The 18792-nt window shown below is 40.2% G+C and overlaps 1 protein-coding gene across 17 annotated transcripts in view; it reads right to left on the bottom strand.

Annotated features, from left to right (window-relative positions):
• The window catches only part of MICAL3 (microtubule associated monooxygenase, calponin and LIM domain containing 3), a 170329-nt gene that overhangs the window by 43712 nt on the left and 107825 nt on the right, over positions 1-18792 (bottom strand). For all 17 annotated transcript variants that reach the window (XM_019006602.2, XM_015627257.3, XM_019006607.2 and 14 more), the window contains one exon: positions 1367-1562. In XM_019006602.2, coding sequence (XP_018862147.1) covers positions 1367-1562 — 196 coding nt within the window. The remainder of the gene's footprint in view (positions 1-1366; positions 1563-18792) is intronic.

Genomic DNA, 18792 nt, shown 5'->3' with positions numbered 1-18792 from the left:
AGAGGCTATTTTTGATAGCAAATCTAATAAGGAAAACATTTTGTTCATGCTCTGATTGTCACACACTTCTGTCCATAGGCTCATAAATTCTCCTCACTGGTCTGCATATAAATAACATTATTTTGCTCAAATTACAAGCTGCTTTTTCACAGCATCAACTCAATAGTTATTTTTAACACACTGCCTGCTTTTCACATGTGAAATACTGAATACAAACACCGTTGGCAAGCCATGGGCTTGGTGCATGGAGGCCTGAGCATATTCCAAAGGCTTTATACAGATATTGTCACAGAGATAAAAAGTGATGTTCCCCTTCTCCCTGATTTACTGTCCCACTCTTTAGCATGGAAATAAACCTGACAGGTGCTGCATGCTGGGGGCTTGGTGTACTGTCAATAAGGTTTACTGCTGTTCACACTGTTGCCATGGGTGCTGGATGGGATGAGCTGCTGCTCTTCCACCAGCCGGCTTATCGCATGGAGGAGTGACGACACAAATTCTTCACCACACAGCTCACTTTACCTTCTTTGGCTTTTATTTATCACTTGGCTTTTGTTTGACCTTTGAATACTGAGAAATGAGAAGCTGAAAGACAGCAGTGAGAGATGGTCTGGTACAGTGAGCATTCCTTTCAGCATAGAAACCCTGTGCCATAGGAATTGATTCAATAGCTGAAATTGTATTTTCCTATAAATCAGAAATCAAGGACCAAGGTAGGTTGCTCTATAGAATTTGCATAAGCAGTTGAGTATCTCATTAGAAAAATGTGTATGTACACAGATTCAGTGCTGAGGAAAGGAACTGAAACCTAAACTGTGGCAATGACTCTCTTCTCTTCCCTTGCCATACAGACCTATACAGGAGGCAGGACACGACACCAGAACTGGAGATGGCACACTGAGGGCTACAGCAACTTCAAAGCAATGAATAAGCCATGTAAGTGGTTTCCCACACCTCAGACTCCTGTGCAGTCTGGGTTTAGTTGCTAAATTAATCTTTTTTCTTATTAAAACTTAAATAAGATTAGCTCTCTTTTGAAAAAATATACTTTGAATAGTGTTTCCTGTGAACTTTCTTTGCAGTGTGTGTGTGTGATGGGAAGCTGTGCACCAAAATGTGAGGTCTCTGCCTGATTTCCATCAGCCACCTCAGTGAACCCTGAAAGCCCAACCCATCCTTCATAAGACATGGAGGGAACAAAGAGTTCCCCATCTCCTCTGCCTCCTAGAACAGAAACTACACGATGAAATGTCTGTGTGTTTCAAAACCTTTAGAAAGGGCAATGCCAACAGTTCAAAAGAACGGAAAGGCAGGCAAAGTCTGATGGAATGGGTGTAGAAAAAGCAGATGGGCAGTGTGTGCTGACCTGCTGGGCACATCCTCCTCTGTCCCTTTGTCCAGCACGCTGCTGAGGTTGTGCTCTGCCAGTGTCTCCTCGGGGACCTCCTCCAGCTCCTCCTCGCGCTGCAGGGACAGCCGGTAATTCTCCAGCTCGATGCGCTCGGGAGTGCCCCGCAGCCGCTTGGCCAGGCTGGGCTCCTCCAGCCCGTTCACACTGGAACCTGAGAACAAGCCAGGCAACAAACAACAAATGCAACAGTCAGAAATTCATGTTTTTAAGAAAATTGAGCAGTTGGGAGAAAAGGGGCATGAGGCAGAGGGAGGTAAATAAAGCGAGAGAATACCTTACGTCATTTTCCTGTTCGCCACTACTGGGAAGCCAGACTGCAAAAGGGAAGCTTAGTGGTTTTGGCTAATAGATGCTAAAAAGAATGTTAAATGTCCTAGCTGAGAGAGGAAACAGGGCCATTTTAGCTGCAAAAACTAGGGATGCAATGAAGTCTCTGTGGGAAGGCCTAGGCACAGGCTGGATGTATTATCTGAGACACAGCAGGAGTGCTCTGGGATAACCCTGCTGTGAGTTAAAACCGGCACCAGCCAAGGGAAATCTACAGAGTTCAGGAGCAAAACAATATTGTTACTACTTAAAGATGAGGGAAGGAATGAAATATGCCAAGTTTTAAAACTTTTAATAGACTTGAATCGATTTGTTTTTCAATCAGAATTTGTAATGAATCACAGGGACAAAACTCAGAGGGACATCTGCAAGCAAAAATCCCAGAAATCCCCAAAAACTGCAGGGATATGTGAACCAGACAGTTGTAGAAAAGTAATGAGAAGCTTCATTCACTGAAACACCCAATGAATTTTATTCTACCCTGCTTTCATCCACTTATTTTTTAAAATTGTAATATTTTAGCTTGAAAGCAGTTTTAGCTGTCGACCCCTTATACAATTTACTATTCACAGAGCCCAATATTTCCATGCTTTCATTTTGTTTTGCTAAGCAAGCCAAACCTTCTTCTCACTGAAGATAATCTCTTCAGTGCACTGATCATCCCCATGGGCTCTGCACCTGTTCCAGTTTGGATTAATCTTTCCAGAACCTGGGTGATTAAAAGTGAACGTGGCTTTCCAGATGAGGCTTTTATCAATGTAACACACAAATCTCTCATCTGATACATGCTGAGAACACACCTGCCTATTTATACACCACATAATACTGGTGGCTTTTATGATGTTTAAATCTTTTCCCTTATTTGCTTTCAACTGGTAAGCACTTTGTTGGTAGCAAAAATTCTCAGCATCTTCTTAGTGCATGACCTGGTACTTTCCACTATTACATTGCTAAGTTTAATCTAACAGTTGGCAACATTTTGCAGCTCTTAGTGAATGACGTGCCTGTCCTCCTCTGCATTGATGAGTGTTTGAAATGTTGCCTCAGCACTGAATTTCATTAGCAGATTTTTTTCCCTTTTTATTTTTTTTTATTATTATTATTTTTATTTTTTGGGTTTTTGGGTTTTTTTGGGCTGGTAACCTTAGTGACAGTATTACAAACATCAGTCCCCAGATCACTTTTTGGGACACTTCACAGTCTGTAGGTGACACCCAACCTCATTATTTCCTCCTTTAAGAAAACCTCTCATTTCTAATTTAGTTCAGCTTAACTACTCACACTCCATGTATGCACTTCATGTATTGTTAATTAACTGTAATAATTGTTATTACATGACAATAATTTCCATCTGTCAGCATGCCTGTGCTTTACTCAAGTCCAGACTGTTCAAATGCACTATAATTTCTCTTATGGAGGTATCAGGTGTCCATAAAAGCCAGTCCAGCACAGTCTCTGGTGAACCCATGCCACATTTTATAGCACTTACCTGCATGAGGTCAAAGGACTTCCCTTGCAGAACTAGCAGGTTTTAGTTATTCCTTAAAAGAAGGTGTTAAACCTACTGTTTAACTGATATGTACTTGTTCAGATCACTTTTTAAACTTTTTTATTTATTTTATTTTTAGTTTTTTATCTGAAGGACATACTTGTGTTACCCAGTGGTCACATAGCATTTCCTGAATGAGACAAGTACATCAGGACAGCTTGATTTAATCACAAATTGTTACCACCAAGCTCACAATTTCATTTTTACACTTCTCCCACTCTTCTGAGACAAAGACTATTTGCTTCATTGTATTAGTCTTAATTTCCCAATCTTGCTACACAGTGACTCTTTTGCTCCTATGTCTGATTGACTATACATAAAATTGTATTTTATTTTGGCTCCATCTTCACTATGAACACACTTCTGCTTTCCCTTTACCATGCTTTTACTTAAATGCTTAAGAAATAGAGCTCTTTGCGTTGCTTTCCTTTGCAAAGTCTAACCCAGCATGAGCTTTGGCAACATTTACTATATCCTCACACATTTTAATGTCCAAAACAGCTTCTGTTTCCTTTCTTCATCCTTTGTAGTTTCTCACTTTATTCCTAACAGGTTTTTTTTCAGGACAGTTACTCACTCAGTTCCACCTTCATATTTCACACCAAATTACACAGGTCTTTACATAATTACTGGCACCTATTTCCAATCCCCTCCCTTCAAAGATAAACTGCCAGAAGTGTTATTCTCTCTTTCCTGATATGTTTTAACCTTTCCACAATGTGGGCAAGTGGCTGCCTTGCCTTTAGCTGGAACTACAGAGCTTCTTCATGGTATAAACAAATAAAATTGCTCAGGTGGCAACACTGCCTTGCATTTCCAGGAATGCTGTGGTCTGCACCATTTCCTGCTGCTAAGCCTTCTGTTGTGCTTTGATTTGCAGAGTTTAGTGGAACTGATCTGCCTTTTTTCACTGGGATTCACATTTCATTTCATTCTCTCTCTCTGTGGTGATACCAACTCTGCCAAATCTATCTTTGCAATTTGTGCTGCATTACCCAACCCTGAGCTCACATTAACAGGAGAACTGACCTCGAATTTTCCTCTGCTACTTTGGCTGACAGTAAAAAAAAACCATAGGGCTCTGGTTAACACCAAGGTCAGGGGAAACAAACAAGGAATATACTAAAATAATGATTTAAAAAAAAAGGTTTTGTACTACTCAGAACTCTTTATACACAGAGCCATCAGCAAGGCTCAGCTACTTTAATAGGAATGTCTTTCCACAAGCTGTTTTTAACTTATTCTCTTCTGATGCAAACCCTGACATAGCTGCAAAGTTCCCAAGAAAAAGAATTCTGAAAACCAAAGAACAAGAACTTTTATCCATCTGATATTATTTCACTCCTTTTGTTTTGTAACTATCTTAGGGGCTTTTTGTCAGCCTTCTCAAAGAAAAAAAAAAACAAACAAAACAAACAAACAAAAAAGCCCCAAACAAACAATTTCCATATAATTAAATTAAATGGAGTAGAGTTCTTTTAAAAAAAGGCTGTTTCAATACTCCAATATCTAGTGTGGGGAGAAAGACTGGCAGCAATCACTGTAGCATAGAGAAGGGCTGAAAATCAAGCTGACATCTGTTCATGTGGATTTTATGAGTATATGTGATCCTTCAGGTGAGTTTTTCTAACCACAAATCATCACAAAGACCCAGTGTAAGTGGTACACAGAGAATCAAACAAATCCTATCACAGCACAAACTGTAAGTGGGAGTGACTCAATGCAACTGTGTTAAAAATCTTACAAGATGGAAAATCAGTCTGTATTTGTCCTGGTTTAGGGCAAATTTGGGAGCGAATTCAAAAAGATGTGGTCAAGCCAGGATGTCCTGTGAGCTTGACAAGCACTCCATGCCTCAAAATCTCAAAGTGGGAAGGGCATTCCCAGTGCTTTCTCTTATTAATTTATATATCTGTACACTTGAGATGCAAAAGTGGTCACATCCCTCCACTCCACTCTGCCAAGAAAACATCTCTGCATCAGAGAATATGACACAGAAACTCCACTGACTACCAGTTAAACATGGGATTTCTAGGAATTTGCAGTACACAGACTATTTAGTCTGCTACACGTGTCAGTTTTGTTTCTGAAAGGTGCCATGCATTTAGCCAATCTGGCTGCCTGCAAAGCCACTGCCCAACTCCTTACCAAATATGAAACAAGGGAAATTACACTGACAGCCAACTCTCTGCACCATGAAGCCATCCAGTGTCAGAAGGAAAAGCACTGCACTTCACTTATACAAGGGATGAAAGGAAGAGTGAGATTCAGGCATCACTGAAGTGTTCAGATGATGGACAATTTCCCCATTTTATACTCTAAAATTCACACCAACTAATTTGAAGTCAGAATTTAAAAAAAAACAAAACTCAAAACATAAAAATACAACAATAAAAATATAAATAAAACTGAGGAATTTTGAAGCTTTCCACCTACCACCTACTAATTTCTCATATACATATATATATATATATATATATGAATGATGCTAAATGCATGGGCAAAGTCCATTCCAATGCAGTTCTTGTAAACCTACAGCTCTTCTGGAGGGGAAAGCTGCCTCTCTCCAACCAATAAACAGCATTTCCCAGGCTGTTTTTGTAGCTTGCTGGCAGGAGACAGCTGCAGAATGCACTCAGCCAGTACCTGACCTTCTACTTGGTCACTGCATCAGAGACAAAAGTCAGCAAGCACTCCCAAGTGAGAAAAAGGGCTGATGTGGCTGCATTTGCCAGGAAGAAAAGTTGTGTTACTACCCTGAGAGGGGAGCTACCTCAAAGCCAAGTGTAGCTTCTTGAACAATCAACTGATCAGCTCAAAACCCACAAACAACATCCAAAATAGGACACATTTTAAAATCTGATTCTTTACTTTGGAAAAGTCAGTGGGCCATGAGCATTACATAGATCATCTGAAGGGAGCTGTTTTTCTTAACAGGACAGGCTGCTGAGCTGGTGCATGAAAGCTGCCAGAGGCCTTTATTTATCTCAGTTTTGACAGAGCTTGCCTCCTGAAATGATAAGTGTCTGATCAGAGATAACATTCCCAACAGAACTGCTCCTTGCCTGCATGAGTGTGTCCTATTCCAGCAATTCTGGCAATTCCTGGAAGGTTTGGGAAGCTCCTCTTGAGAGAGGTTCCCATCTCAATTCACTTCCAGTATTACCTTGCTCTGTAAAATCTATGCATTATTCACTTGGGCTTGATGAAATCCTGCCCAGGTTCCTCCTTGACACAACACTTCCAATGCTGAAGATGCAGGAGAGAACTGGGAATCTGAGAACAATTAATTCCTCCCAAAACAGGAAAAAAAAATACCTGTCTATTTTACTAGAAGCTATTTTTCAGTAATCATGCAGTACCTCTAGATCTGCTTTTCTTAGCTTGCTATCTCAATATCTGACTCAGATACATGTCATCTCTTGTCCAGTATTTTGCATAGACTCAGCTGTGGCCTTGGGGAATTATGGAAATTCAAATTAAAGAGTTTACTTTGAAACACATGCAAAAGGGGGAAGGAATTAATACACTCTCAGGAAAACCTTCATTATGCATTTCCCAAAGCTTGTGGTTTTGTGGTCATGTGAAATGCTGTACCTGTTTGCTTTCACTTGTCTTTTCCAAACACTTCAATTACTTCTATCTCCACACAGTTGTTTGAGAACTGTGTCAGATAAAACAAAGCCTACAGAAACAGCAGCACATTGCCTATGACCAAGTACTGAAAAGGAAAATGGGAACTTTTCCAGGGGAGTTTAAAAGTCATGTGGTGAGCTTTGAGTTTGAACTGCTAGAAGTCTTCTTGCAATTCCCTTGCAATTAATTTCTAAGAAATACCTTTTGGGGTAAGCTTTCTGAAGTGTGCTATCAATTCAGCAAACATTATCACTGAGGTACAGAGAAGGCAGCAAACGAGATCCAGCAGTATTTTTTTAGCTTCTCATTTTTCATCTGTGTTCATGTCACATTGAGTTTCAGGATTTTTCCTAGAAGTTTCACCCTCACCCACTTCAGTTCCATTAACTGCCTGTTTGTATTCCAGCCCCACTTCTCATCCAAGGGCCTCAAAAAGCTTTACAAGTACTGGCACACTTAAACAAACCTATTTTGGAAGTAGGTGAGTACTGTAGAGGCACTGCACAAGTCCAGACACAGAGATTAAATACCAGCAAGGCAATCTCACAATAGTCTGGTGGCAGTGCCAAAAACAGAATCCAGAATGCACAACACCAAGCACTTCACTCTCAACTTCACTTCAAGTCAACAAAAAAATCCACTTTGATGTAAGGAAGTGCCCAGCACTGTGTGCACAAGGAGAAAGGAAATCTTGGTATTGAGGCTCATTGTTAAATGCTGCACACATTCAAACAATAAGTCAATTAAGACATTTCATTTAAATAAGTGCAACTGATTTCTTCTGAAATCCTTTCCTTAATCCTCTCAAAAATTTTTACCTAGATACTGTTAACCATTTCTGTACTGCACAGCAACAGACACATAAACCATGTACATGGCAATTCTAAACTGCCTGCAGAAAGGTGTTAAACGAAATGGATTTTTTAAGGGTTGGTAAGAAGTTCAAAGTTTTAAATCTGGATTCATCTGCCCTTTTACACATCTCTTTTAGGAAATTCCTCCAGGAAACCCCTGGCAAGTGCCCAACAGACTTGCTGCATTCTTGTTGGTGCTTGTTTGCCCAGCCTCACATCACAAACTGCAGGACTGCACATTTCCTGGTAGGATGCCCTGAATTTGGATAAACTCATCCTCAAAGACAACAGGAGCAATACAACACCTCAAACAGACACAAGAACAAATTTATTTGTATTTAAATACTTAATAGTATCCTGGTTTGGGCTGGGAGAAAGTTGATTTTCTTCCTAGTAGCTGGTGCCGTGCTGTGTTTCAGGTTTGGTGTGATAACACACTGATGTTTTGGCTGTTGCTTACCCCAAGTCAAAGACTTTGCAGCATCTCATGCTCTGCCAGTGAGCAGGTGCACAAAAAGCTGGGAGGGAGCATGGCCAGGGCAGCTGACCCCAAATTGCCAAAGGGATATTCCATCCACAGAATGTCATGGCCAGAACATAAACTGGGGGCACTTGGCCAGGAGGGACTGATAGCTGCTCCGGGATTAGCTGGGAATCAGTCAGTGGGTGGGGAGCAAACTGCATTGTGCATTGTTCTTTGGGGTTATTCCTCTCATTTTCATTACAATTATTATTGTTGTTAGTAGTAGTATATTTCACTTTGTTTCAATTATCAAACTGTTCTTATCTCAACCCATGAGTTTTATTTTCTTTCTGGTTCTGCTCCTGGCAGCTGTGTGGTACTCAGCTGAGGTTAAACCACGACAAGCAGTCACTAAATGTCAGTGTTATTTTGATACAATGCCTCAACTTTCTCTCTTACTACCCTAGGGTATTCCCAAACCCTCTGAAAGCCTGAATTACTCAGCTGTACTATGAAGCCATCACATCTTGAGTTTTCTGATGTTTCCTATTTGATCCATAACACATTCTGCTAAATATAAAAGGCCTGAATTCAAAGAGGAGAGGATGATAAGAAAAACAAAGTCTATTCACAAGTAAGATACCCTGTATCCATGCACAGCATTCAAAATGTGAAGACATCCCTCCTGAAATTATTCTGTAATGCACATGTACCAATCCTAACACTAAATAGCAACTAAGCTTTCCAAAAGATGAATTCTACTGAGTCAAAGCTTTTGGGAATTGTAAAGGCAAACTGGCTTATGCTGGACCTGATCTATAAAACTGCCCTTAAATTGACAAGCAACCAACATTCTCAAGACCTCTGCTACCATGTCAGGCTCCATCCTCACACCATCAGTCTAGAAATTCTCCCCAGCAAACTGGGGACCTAAACAGAGAAATGGGGAGGTTAAGGTGTACAGACAGAAAGGTGTTTAATCAAAAAACCCTCTGATTTTTTTCTACTGGAAGAAGTAGCCAGTAGAGTTATCAAAGAACCACTTTTAGTGCTGGCCAAGAAGTTTTCCAGCTTTAATTCAACAGCACATGAAACAAAAATCAGTGAGATGCTGATATCTACTGGTTCCCTAAGAAATGAAGAGCAGAAAGCCTCCCTGCCCCAAACCACTGTAAATATGTATAGGAACAGCTGACACCTAAAATACTCAAGGGATTCTGAAACAGACACCCCAGAAACAAACATATGAAGGTGTAAGTCCTCCTCCACACATTCCACAATGTCCAGCTAGAATTAAGTTCTCCATTCTCAGATATTGTCCATAAATGTGGAAGCCCATTCTCTTCATAATAGTGAAAATAAATAGCACTGACTGAAATTGAAAATTCACACGTTTATCTTATGAGTGTTGCAAGGTTTTGCCCCACTCTCCCCATGATTTTGGTTAAAAGAGACTGCTAGAATTCCCAAAACAGACACTGACAAAACAGTTGCTTACTGCATCACCAGGGCTGAGCTTAGAAACAGCTGGCAATTGCATCGATCTGACCTTTCTCTGGTTTTAGTGGAAGCAGCCAGAAGTGAATATAATTAGCCAGAATCACAGATCAAGGTCATCTGTAATTTATACTCATGTCTTGGAATCAAATAGAAATTCATCTAACTGACAGTATAAGTTATGTTTGAGTATAAGTTATGTTCCCCATATGCAGATGCATGAAGTAGCAGCATTATGTAATGTAGGTTAGGAGTTCAGTATGTGGTTTAACAATACAGAAAAGTTGCCTTCCTTACAGAAGATGTATAGAATAATCCAGTGTATGGCTATTTTTGACTCCTGGAAAGTGGCCAGTGTTGTCACTGGTGGGTGGAGAAGAGAATCAGGGGAAAGGAGCTATTAGGTCACCTAATCCAAGCCCCAGGGAACACTGCTAAGCTCAATATTCCTTATTACATCTCTTCTGGCAAGAAAATCCTTTATGTTTGTACAGAATTCGCTTTTGCTGCTGCCCAAAGTGGTTTCTAGTACTGGATATACAATTATTTGGGGATTTTAAGCCTGTTAATCACTCAGGAGCATTGGCAAATCAGTAACCTATTACCAGTCATTCTTCATTTTGCTGATATCATCTAGGATGTCAGAGCTCTCTCCCTGGTATTTTGACCAGCTCTATCATATGTTGCCTGGACTCATTTCCATTCTCTGAAAGAACCTGAGTGTGGGAAGGCTCTGAAGAGGATAAAATAACATTATTTTGCAGGCATACATTTTGTTCTGGAAGCTATTCAAGGTATGGTACCTCAAAGAACCCCCTGGGATGAGGCAGGAAGAAAAAAGGGAAAAAAAAGAAAAGGCCACACTAGATTTTAAAATCACCATGACCTTGGTTAATAAGGTTTCCCACTTTTTGAGTGGAGTATTCTATTTTTGTTAAGTAACTTAGAAATTAATATTTAAGACTGATTGTCCAGTAATAATCCTAACAGTGACCCCTTTGATGTTGTTACAAGGAGATCCTCAGCTATTTTACCTACTACATAACACTTTGTATCATTTACTCACTGGCATTTATTTCTTGCCACCACAATGGGGCCTCTCCCATTTCACTGTGAGGGATCAGACAGGTGATCCCCACTGTGCCAATCACACCAAGCCAAACCAAGGCTATTTCCACCCAAAAGTAGCAGTGGAGTCTTCACTGGCAAATGCTCCAGGCTCAAATCACAGAAGGCAAAGGCAGGGACTAGGAGGATGAAGAAGTGCCTGATGCAGGAGAGGGTTTTGAGAAGGACTTGGGGTGTTGGTGGATCTGTCAATGTGCACTCACACCCCAAAAAGCCAAACATGCCCTGGGCTGCATCCAAAGCACTGTAGGCAGCAGGGGAAGGAGGGGATTGTGCCCCTCTGAGACCCCACCTGAGTCCTGCATCCAGCCCTGGGGGCCACAGTGTAAGAAGGATGTGGATCTGTCAGAACAAGCCCAGAGGATGCCACAAAGATGATTAGAGGGATAAAACATTTCTCCTATGAGGAAAGGCTGAGGGAGTTGAGGTTGCTCAGCCTGGAGAAGTCTCTGTGTAGAACTTAGAGCCAGCAGGAGTGCTGAGGAGGGACTTTGTACAAGGGCATGGAGTGGTAAGACACTGGAGAATGGCTTTACACTAAAAAAGAATATCAGGAAGAAATTCTTTACTGTGAGGGTGATGAAACACCAGAACAAATTGCCCAAAGACATGGATGTCCCATCCCTGGAGGTGTTCAAGGTCAGGCTGGACAGGATTTGGGGACACTTGGTCTAGTGGAAAGTGTCCCTGTCGAGGGCAAGGGGTGGAAACTGAACCATCTGTAAGGTCCCTTCCAACCCAAACCATTCTTTCAAATCTTTCAGTTCAAACTTTGCTTATTTTATATAGAAACTGGTGCTTCTAGTTCCACATGGGATAATGGACAATATTTTGATCATTAAAGAACAACCCATCAGAAGGCTGAAATTTTATCATGTATAATTAAAATGTGGAATGTAATGTTCTCAGGTTCCTGTTCAATTTGTGATCAGATTCAAAACACTACCTGTGAGCAGCTGTCTTCTTTCACCTACTGAGCTAATAACCATTATATCTCTGAGAGAATGTCCAACAGATTTCCATAATCTCTGGATCTCAGATAATATTTAGATACTAAGCACGTCTTTACCTAATTTCTACCATTTATGTCAAGATTATCAGGTGCTGCAAATGGAACAGGCGGAAATCTTTGGCTGGAAAATATAGTGGGGAATACTTGCCACAAGTAAAAGATCCACATACCCCAAAAATGTTCAACATCTGCTCCTGCTTTCTGTTGCATACTTTTCTATAATCTACATTTATACCAGGTACTCTTGTGTACATTTTACAGAGCAATCAAATATTCCAAGCAATCCAGAGCTTCACACCTTAGTGGATTTTTTTCCTAAAACTAGGAAAATTTTTGTAATTATACATGTGGATAGTTCTAGTAAAAATCTGGCACAGTTCCAGGAAGAAAGCTTCCAAAAGACTTACTGCTGATTAAAAATAGTTTACACATCAGTTCTGATGTGTTTTCACATCAGCCTACAAGTATTCAAAACATCTCTTGGGTAAAAAAATCCTATTTTTAAACACTTCTACCCTCAAGCCATCAGATAAATGTCTGTAACAGCAGAAAGGAGGATTATGAAATTTTCCTAAAAAAGCAAACATGGCCTTCTGGGATGACAGCAAACATGAGAAATGTCAGACTAAACATACATTTTTAAGAGAAGATGTAAGCAACTAAACAGGGCACAGAAGTGCCATCTCATCCTTAAAGAGCATCTGCCCAGCTTTGTTTGGAAAGCCCAAGTTAAACTCAACATTGTCAGGATCAGCTCAGAAATTAATTCACCTTCCTTCATAAATGCACATCAAAGAAGCAGGAGAATAGCTTTGATGCTGTCTCTGGATTATCTGCTCCTTCCCTTGAGATTATTTCTGTTTGTTTTGATTTTGTGGCTTTTTGTTTAGTTATTTTTTGTTTTCGTGCTGTTTTGGTTTGGGGTTTTTGTTTGTTTTTTAATTTGGTTTTCTCCCCTTATTTCTTGCATTTTAAGATACATCACCAACTACATATCTTAATAAATTATACTGCTGATCACAAGCAGGTGGTAAAACCACAACTCCCTTGTTTTAATTTGTATTAATTTTTATTCACTTGGTATTTTAGAAGTACTTTCTTACACTTTTTCATCCTTGTAACAGAAGTCATGCCACTAGAGAAGAACCACAGGCACAGACACACAAAGTGTGAGGTGTCTGTGTAACTTAAAAGGAAAATTGAGGTGAGGGTCATCTCTCCTACCACTGCTACACTTGGTTACTCCAAGTTTTAGCTGAAAACATGGCTTCCTATATTGGTACAGCAAGGATGTCTGATTTCTACTCTGATGGGGAGAAATGCACCTCCCTTCACCCTTTATTCTTCTTTTTTTTTTTTTTGCCTTTTTAATTCATGAAGCAAACATCTGATTTCTGGAGAGTATATATGTAGCTTCAGAGTCAACAGCTTTCCTGATACAGAACAGTGGAGGCTGTTGGAGAGGTTCATCAAAATGACATTTCTAGTTCATGCAGCAGCATATGAAGTTTTACACTGATTTCTCGTGGCTCCTCCTCAGAACTGAAGGCTCATCTTAACCTCAAAACTGGCACTGCTTAACACAGTAATGAAAAATTACAGGCAATTTTGAAGGCAGAAAGCAATTACCTCCCTCCAAAGAAGGAAATTACACATATAACAGAACTGGTCTGTGGTTGTAGTTCTGTGACCTACCATTTAAATGTAACTACCCTGGGCAAAAGCATTCACAACTGAACTTTCAAAAATCATCTGTTAAATCAAGCTTTTAGCTGTGGATGGTGCAGTAGGAAGCAGGAGAAGCACGTGAGGAAAAAACACAGAGCAAGTCTCTAATGTAGAGTAATTCATTGTATTTTTGAGAGCAGGAAAATGCAGCTCAGAACTACGATCCAGGTCTGTTTGTCATGGTGAGAACATCACAGAAAAGGCTCTTGAGGAAGGCAGGTCACCTCCTTGTGTGCAGCTCTCCTCAGAAAAGACAACAGTCCAGATAGAACACGAGATGTAAGATTTGGCTACTGAGCTGAGGATTTACTCATTTTCTGTCTTTTCATCACACCAAAACATCCCAGCTCCACAGCAGAGCTACACCAAGCAGAGGAAGCAAAGCCTGTCAGGGCTCTTACCTGTCACACTACGTGTCCCTGCACCCCCATGGCTGGGACTGCCTTGTCCACACAGCATGACAAAGACCTCTGGCCTCTCAAAACAACCTCCTAAAGACACCAAACTCTGTGAATCCACAATGCTGAGAGCACATCTATCCAAAGTCAGCTTTGCCAAGGCAGTAGAATATCTAGCAAGGAGGCCCCCAGCAGGTCATGCTGTCTGTGCAATGTGTGCCCTGCACTCAGAGCAAACAACAACATAACAGCAACATTTTTAAAAAACCACCACAGTACAGAAAGAGCCTGAAAAGTGGCATTTTGAAGTGACCATGGAGCTCCCCAAATAGCTGTTGTATTAGAGCTTGCTAGATCTATTCATTCCACTGTCCCCAATTCTGTATCCCCTGCAGCATCCCTCACCTGGAACCAGTGGAGGGACAAGGGGGAGGACAAAGAAAAACTCAGAAACCTGAAGTTTGTTTGGAATTTATTCCCTTAAACATTTCACACAGTTGAACAAAAAAATATCTCCATTTCACAGCAACAGGGAAACCACGTGTTACATAATTCAGAGACACACACACACCCAAAACAAAAACAGGTTAAAAACAACTGCATAAATCAAAGTGTTCAAAGGGACTATACAGCGGAGACATGAAGCCTTTCTGAGCACTAAATCATCTCACTTGAGCATTATCTGTCACTGAACTTATTTTATGCACAGTCCCTCCTTTTCTCTGAGGGAAACAATCTCAAAATAGTATTACTAAGATTCCACTTTTCAAAAAAACCACACATTTTATTTCTGCAATTAAAAAAAAACAACAACAAACAACTGTTTCACACCAACTTAATGCTATTTTTCTAAGACACAAAAACATTCCATGAAGCTCTAAAAGTGCCCAGAAAAATTCATATCACCCTTCAGAATATACACATACAAACAACAAATATTCCAGTGGCACAAGTCTACAGGTCTGAAAGCTAGAGAGAGAGAGAGGAGGAGTTGGGAGCCCAGTAACTCCCAAGAAAAAGTGTTCTTAGCAGGATGCAGCCAGCACAAACTCAGCACATTGCTATTTTGTATATATCCTTCTCCATCCTCAAAACATTTTTCAGGATTTTTCAGTGAAACTCCATCAAGTCAGCTTCATCTCCTGCTCTTAAGGACAAATAACCTTCCCACCATGCCTTTTCTATTCCAAATTTTCTGGGCTTCAAATCACCAATCCTTAGCCTTCTCCTTTCCTTTATGCCAAAAGCACCCAAATCCTGATAAGAACACTGAAAAGGAACATGATGGACTGGGAACAGTCAAGCACTTATCCTAACACATTCCTGGCTTGCAAGTGAGGGATGATTCACTGGGCACTGAACCCTGGTTCTAATCAGGCAACCCCTACACTCTCCTCAGCTTATAAAAATGCAGGGTCTGGTTCTTAAGTTTGTACTGTAAATGTTCCAGAGAGAAGTCAATCTTCCATCAGATCTCTCTGATACCCCAAAAAAGGGTTCAGTCTCATGTGCCATGTCCTGCCAAACCCACAGCCTTGGCTCCTCCAAACAGAACAATCAACATTCAAGACACGCTAGTAGAGGAAATAGCTTTCATCCCAATTTGGTGGTCCATCCTGAAATGTGAATGTTTTCCTTTTTCTTCTTTATTTTTTTGGCAGGGAAAAGAGTGGGATGTATTTGTAAACGTTCAGTGGTCTAAAATGAAGGCACCTCAAACAGAATGTCATGCCACAGAATTTGTTGGCTGTTATCTTCCCTAATTAAATGTTCAAACTAGAGCAAATTAAATCCCAAAAGTGAATGAATAATAATGAAAATAAGTGACCAAGTAAAGGATTTCATCAAGATGTTTGTTTGCACAGCAAACAGTATTGCTTTGAGCTAAATCATTTTCACAAGTAAGGCATGTTCAATATATGCAGAAAGGTGAAGAGGCAATGCTTCTGAACAATAGAGGCAATGTTTATGAAGGAGAATTCCTAAATAAATACATGTCTGTATTTTTTCAGACAAAATTGAATTCTGTGCAAATGATATTGGATACATTCAAAAATACTCCTTATACTTGTACAGATATTTAAGATCCTTTTGCAAATGTGGCTCAGATAATTTATTTTAAAGGAAATTATTTATTTAGAGGAAAAAGCCACTCTTTCCTAGCTCTCCAGGTCAGCAAAAGAATTTTGTCACGTCTATTGCTTGCTATATACACCTGTACTTGTTTAAGGGTCTGCTGTGAAGGGCTTTGCTCTGAATATTTCTCCCTGAAAACACTTAAGGCACATCCATAGGAGGATTTTAACTTTTTAGATTGCATACCTGTATCATATACACTTCATATTTATGTGGTATTAAAGCAAAAGCCCCAGTACCTCTACTTTGTATTGCATTTTTCAGTTTTTCATACTATCACATTTGATTTCTTAATCTTTCACAGGTCAAGTAACTACAGCAAAAGATCTCATGACCTGCCTTTTATTGCTGTACAAGTATGAGTTTCCCTGGGCAGTCTCTTCCCTTTATGAACTTCCTATTGCTGATAGGGACAGAAATGCATTGTTGTGAAAATATGAGCCTGAAATGGGAAATATTTTACAACAAAACATTGCTGGCTAACATCACCCCAAGGAGCATATCATAAAGCTGATAGGGGTAAAGACTGTTCCAAGTCCATCTGTCAAGGAAGAGCTGAAAATTCAGAAACATTCTTACAGACCTTTAGAACAAACAGAAGAACAGCATTTGCATTAAAAGCACATTAAAACCGTATAAAGTACTGTAAATAATATTAAAAAAAAATTCCAAGACACAGCAGTTACAGATTATCAAAGGGAGAGACAGTTGAAAAGCAAAAGTTCTTTGTTTGGCTTTTTTTTTTCCCTTGGCAATAGCAGCATTTTGGCACAAAGGCAAATGCAGGAGATAGAGGAAAACCAGGCAGACAAGGTACAGAAAGTTACAGAATCTACGACAAGCATGCCACAGTTCAGCAAGACCAAAAGCACAGCAAGAGCTGTCCCAGCTGTCCCCAACATCCCTTTCCCAGAGAGAATGGCAGCCACTGCTCAAAAGCTTGTTGCCACTTCCCACACTGCAGGTTTCCAGAAGCTCCCCTTGCAGGGCAGGACCACGCAGAAAACCCTTCCCAAAAAGGCTGATCCCAGCTGAACAAACCTCAACTCACTGATCACAGACTGAGCCCTGCAACCATCACTGAATGCCACCCAGGCAGGGAATGACATCTTTAGCAAAGTTAATCCAAACAGGTTAGTGACAGCACAAGAAAGGGTTTCTTGTGAGCAATCTCACCTCATCTGACTAAACCTGCTGAAGGCTGTTTTGTGGTTGAATATATTTTAAGCATTAAGCTGGCTAAAACAGGTTTGGTGGTATAGCAAAGGGGGCAGTGAATGTATTAAGAAAACCCAGGCAATTTACATCCATTTGGGATTTCATGGCAACTACTAAAAAGCATGAGTCACCATAAAGCTCCCTGAAACAAGCACTTTTGGTAAGTCAGGGCTGAATTATAACTCTCAGGTATGAAATAGAAAAATGGCTGCCTTTTTATATATCAAACAGTGAATGTTACTGTTGTACACCTTCCCTTTGCCCTCTAAGCTGTCTTTACATTGCCACTAAATATCAAACCTGAGCATGTTACACACTTTTCTGCTTTTACTTAATCCTTTCAGAGGCAACTAACACCCCACAGCAAGACCTACCTCACTGCTGAGGATTAGCTCAGACCTCAGGGCCTGAAATTGTTATTGCCAAATTCCATTTGATGGTCTTGCCTTAAAGGAAGTAAAACACTTTCAGATGTATGACCTGTACTAGGTGAGTGAGCAGATGGATCAAGTGGAGGCTGGGAATCAGAGCCCTGCCTCTGTCTCCATCTCAGACAGGTTCTTGCTCCAGGTATTTGTCTAATCTACAGTGAAAGCTTGCAAGAAAGCATATACACAAATAATTTAAATTCAGGAGTTACATTGAGATGTAATCTTACAGACTCCTGATTGTTCAGCAATAATATCCTGGTTTTCCACTGTATAGGTAAGCTTGGTAGTTCAAAAAGGTTTATTTTCTCAAGCCATAAATAACTGTAAAACCCATCACAGGTTTCCTGACCTAGCTACCCAGCAAGAACAGGAGCTGAGGGTAGGCACATATAGAACATGACTTTAACAGAGAACTGACCTGCCTTTAATGCCACTGTGGCTTGTTTTTAAAGTACATTCCATTTAGCTTCCTCCTGCTTCTTAACCATTGCTAAGTCAGTAGTTCCACACTTTACTTAAATCATACTGCACAAAGAAAAGAAAAAACAGCCACTAATGGTATTTCCTTAGCACAACAGAGGCACTGCTCACCTCTTCTACCACTGAAGATATTTCTGCCATGCACACAAGAAAATGCACAACACACTGCCTGAAAGGTGTCCTAATGCATTTTGGGCACTGCAAGGGGCAAAGATTTAAAAGGTCCAAAAGCTCTAAACATTATGCTACAGTTATATGCTGCTTTAAAAAGCAGAAAGCAAATAGAAGGAGCTCTAGATTTCAAGTTTTGCCATTAGACAAAATGCTGTCTGTTCCATCTTGCTTCTCTTGAAGTACTACAGTGCTGCTATGGGATTGTGCCACCACTAGAGAAGGAGACAGCTGATTTATAGCTGATTTTTATCTGATTTACACAAGTTTGTTACAAACTATGCCCTCATGTTCACTCATTTAGGTGCTATTTGCTGAATGTTCCTTTGTAAAAGCAATTAAATTTGATTTAA

The sequence above is a fragment of the Parus major genome, chromosome 1A (genome assembly GCF_001522545.3).
Source record: "Parus major isolate Abel chromosome 1A, Parus_major1.1, whole genome shotgun sequence".
Taxonomy (NCBI): Eukaryota; Metazoa; Chordata; class Aves; order Passeriformes; family Paridae; genus Parus; species Parus major.
The sequence above is the reverse complement of the archived record's forward strand: the minus strand, read 5'-3'. Positions and strand labels throughout refer to the sequence as shown.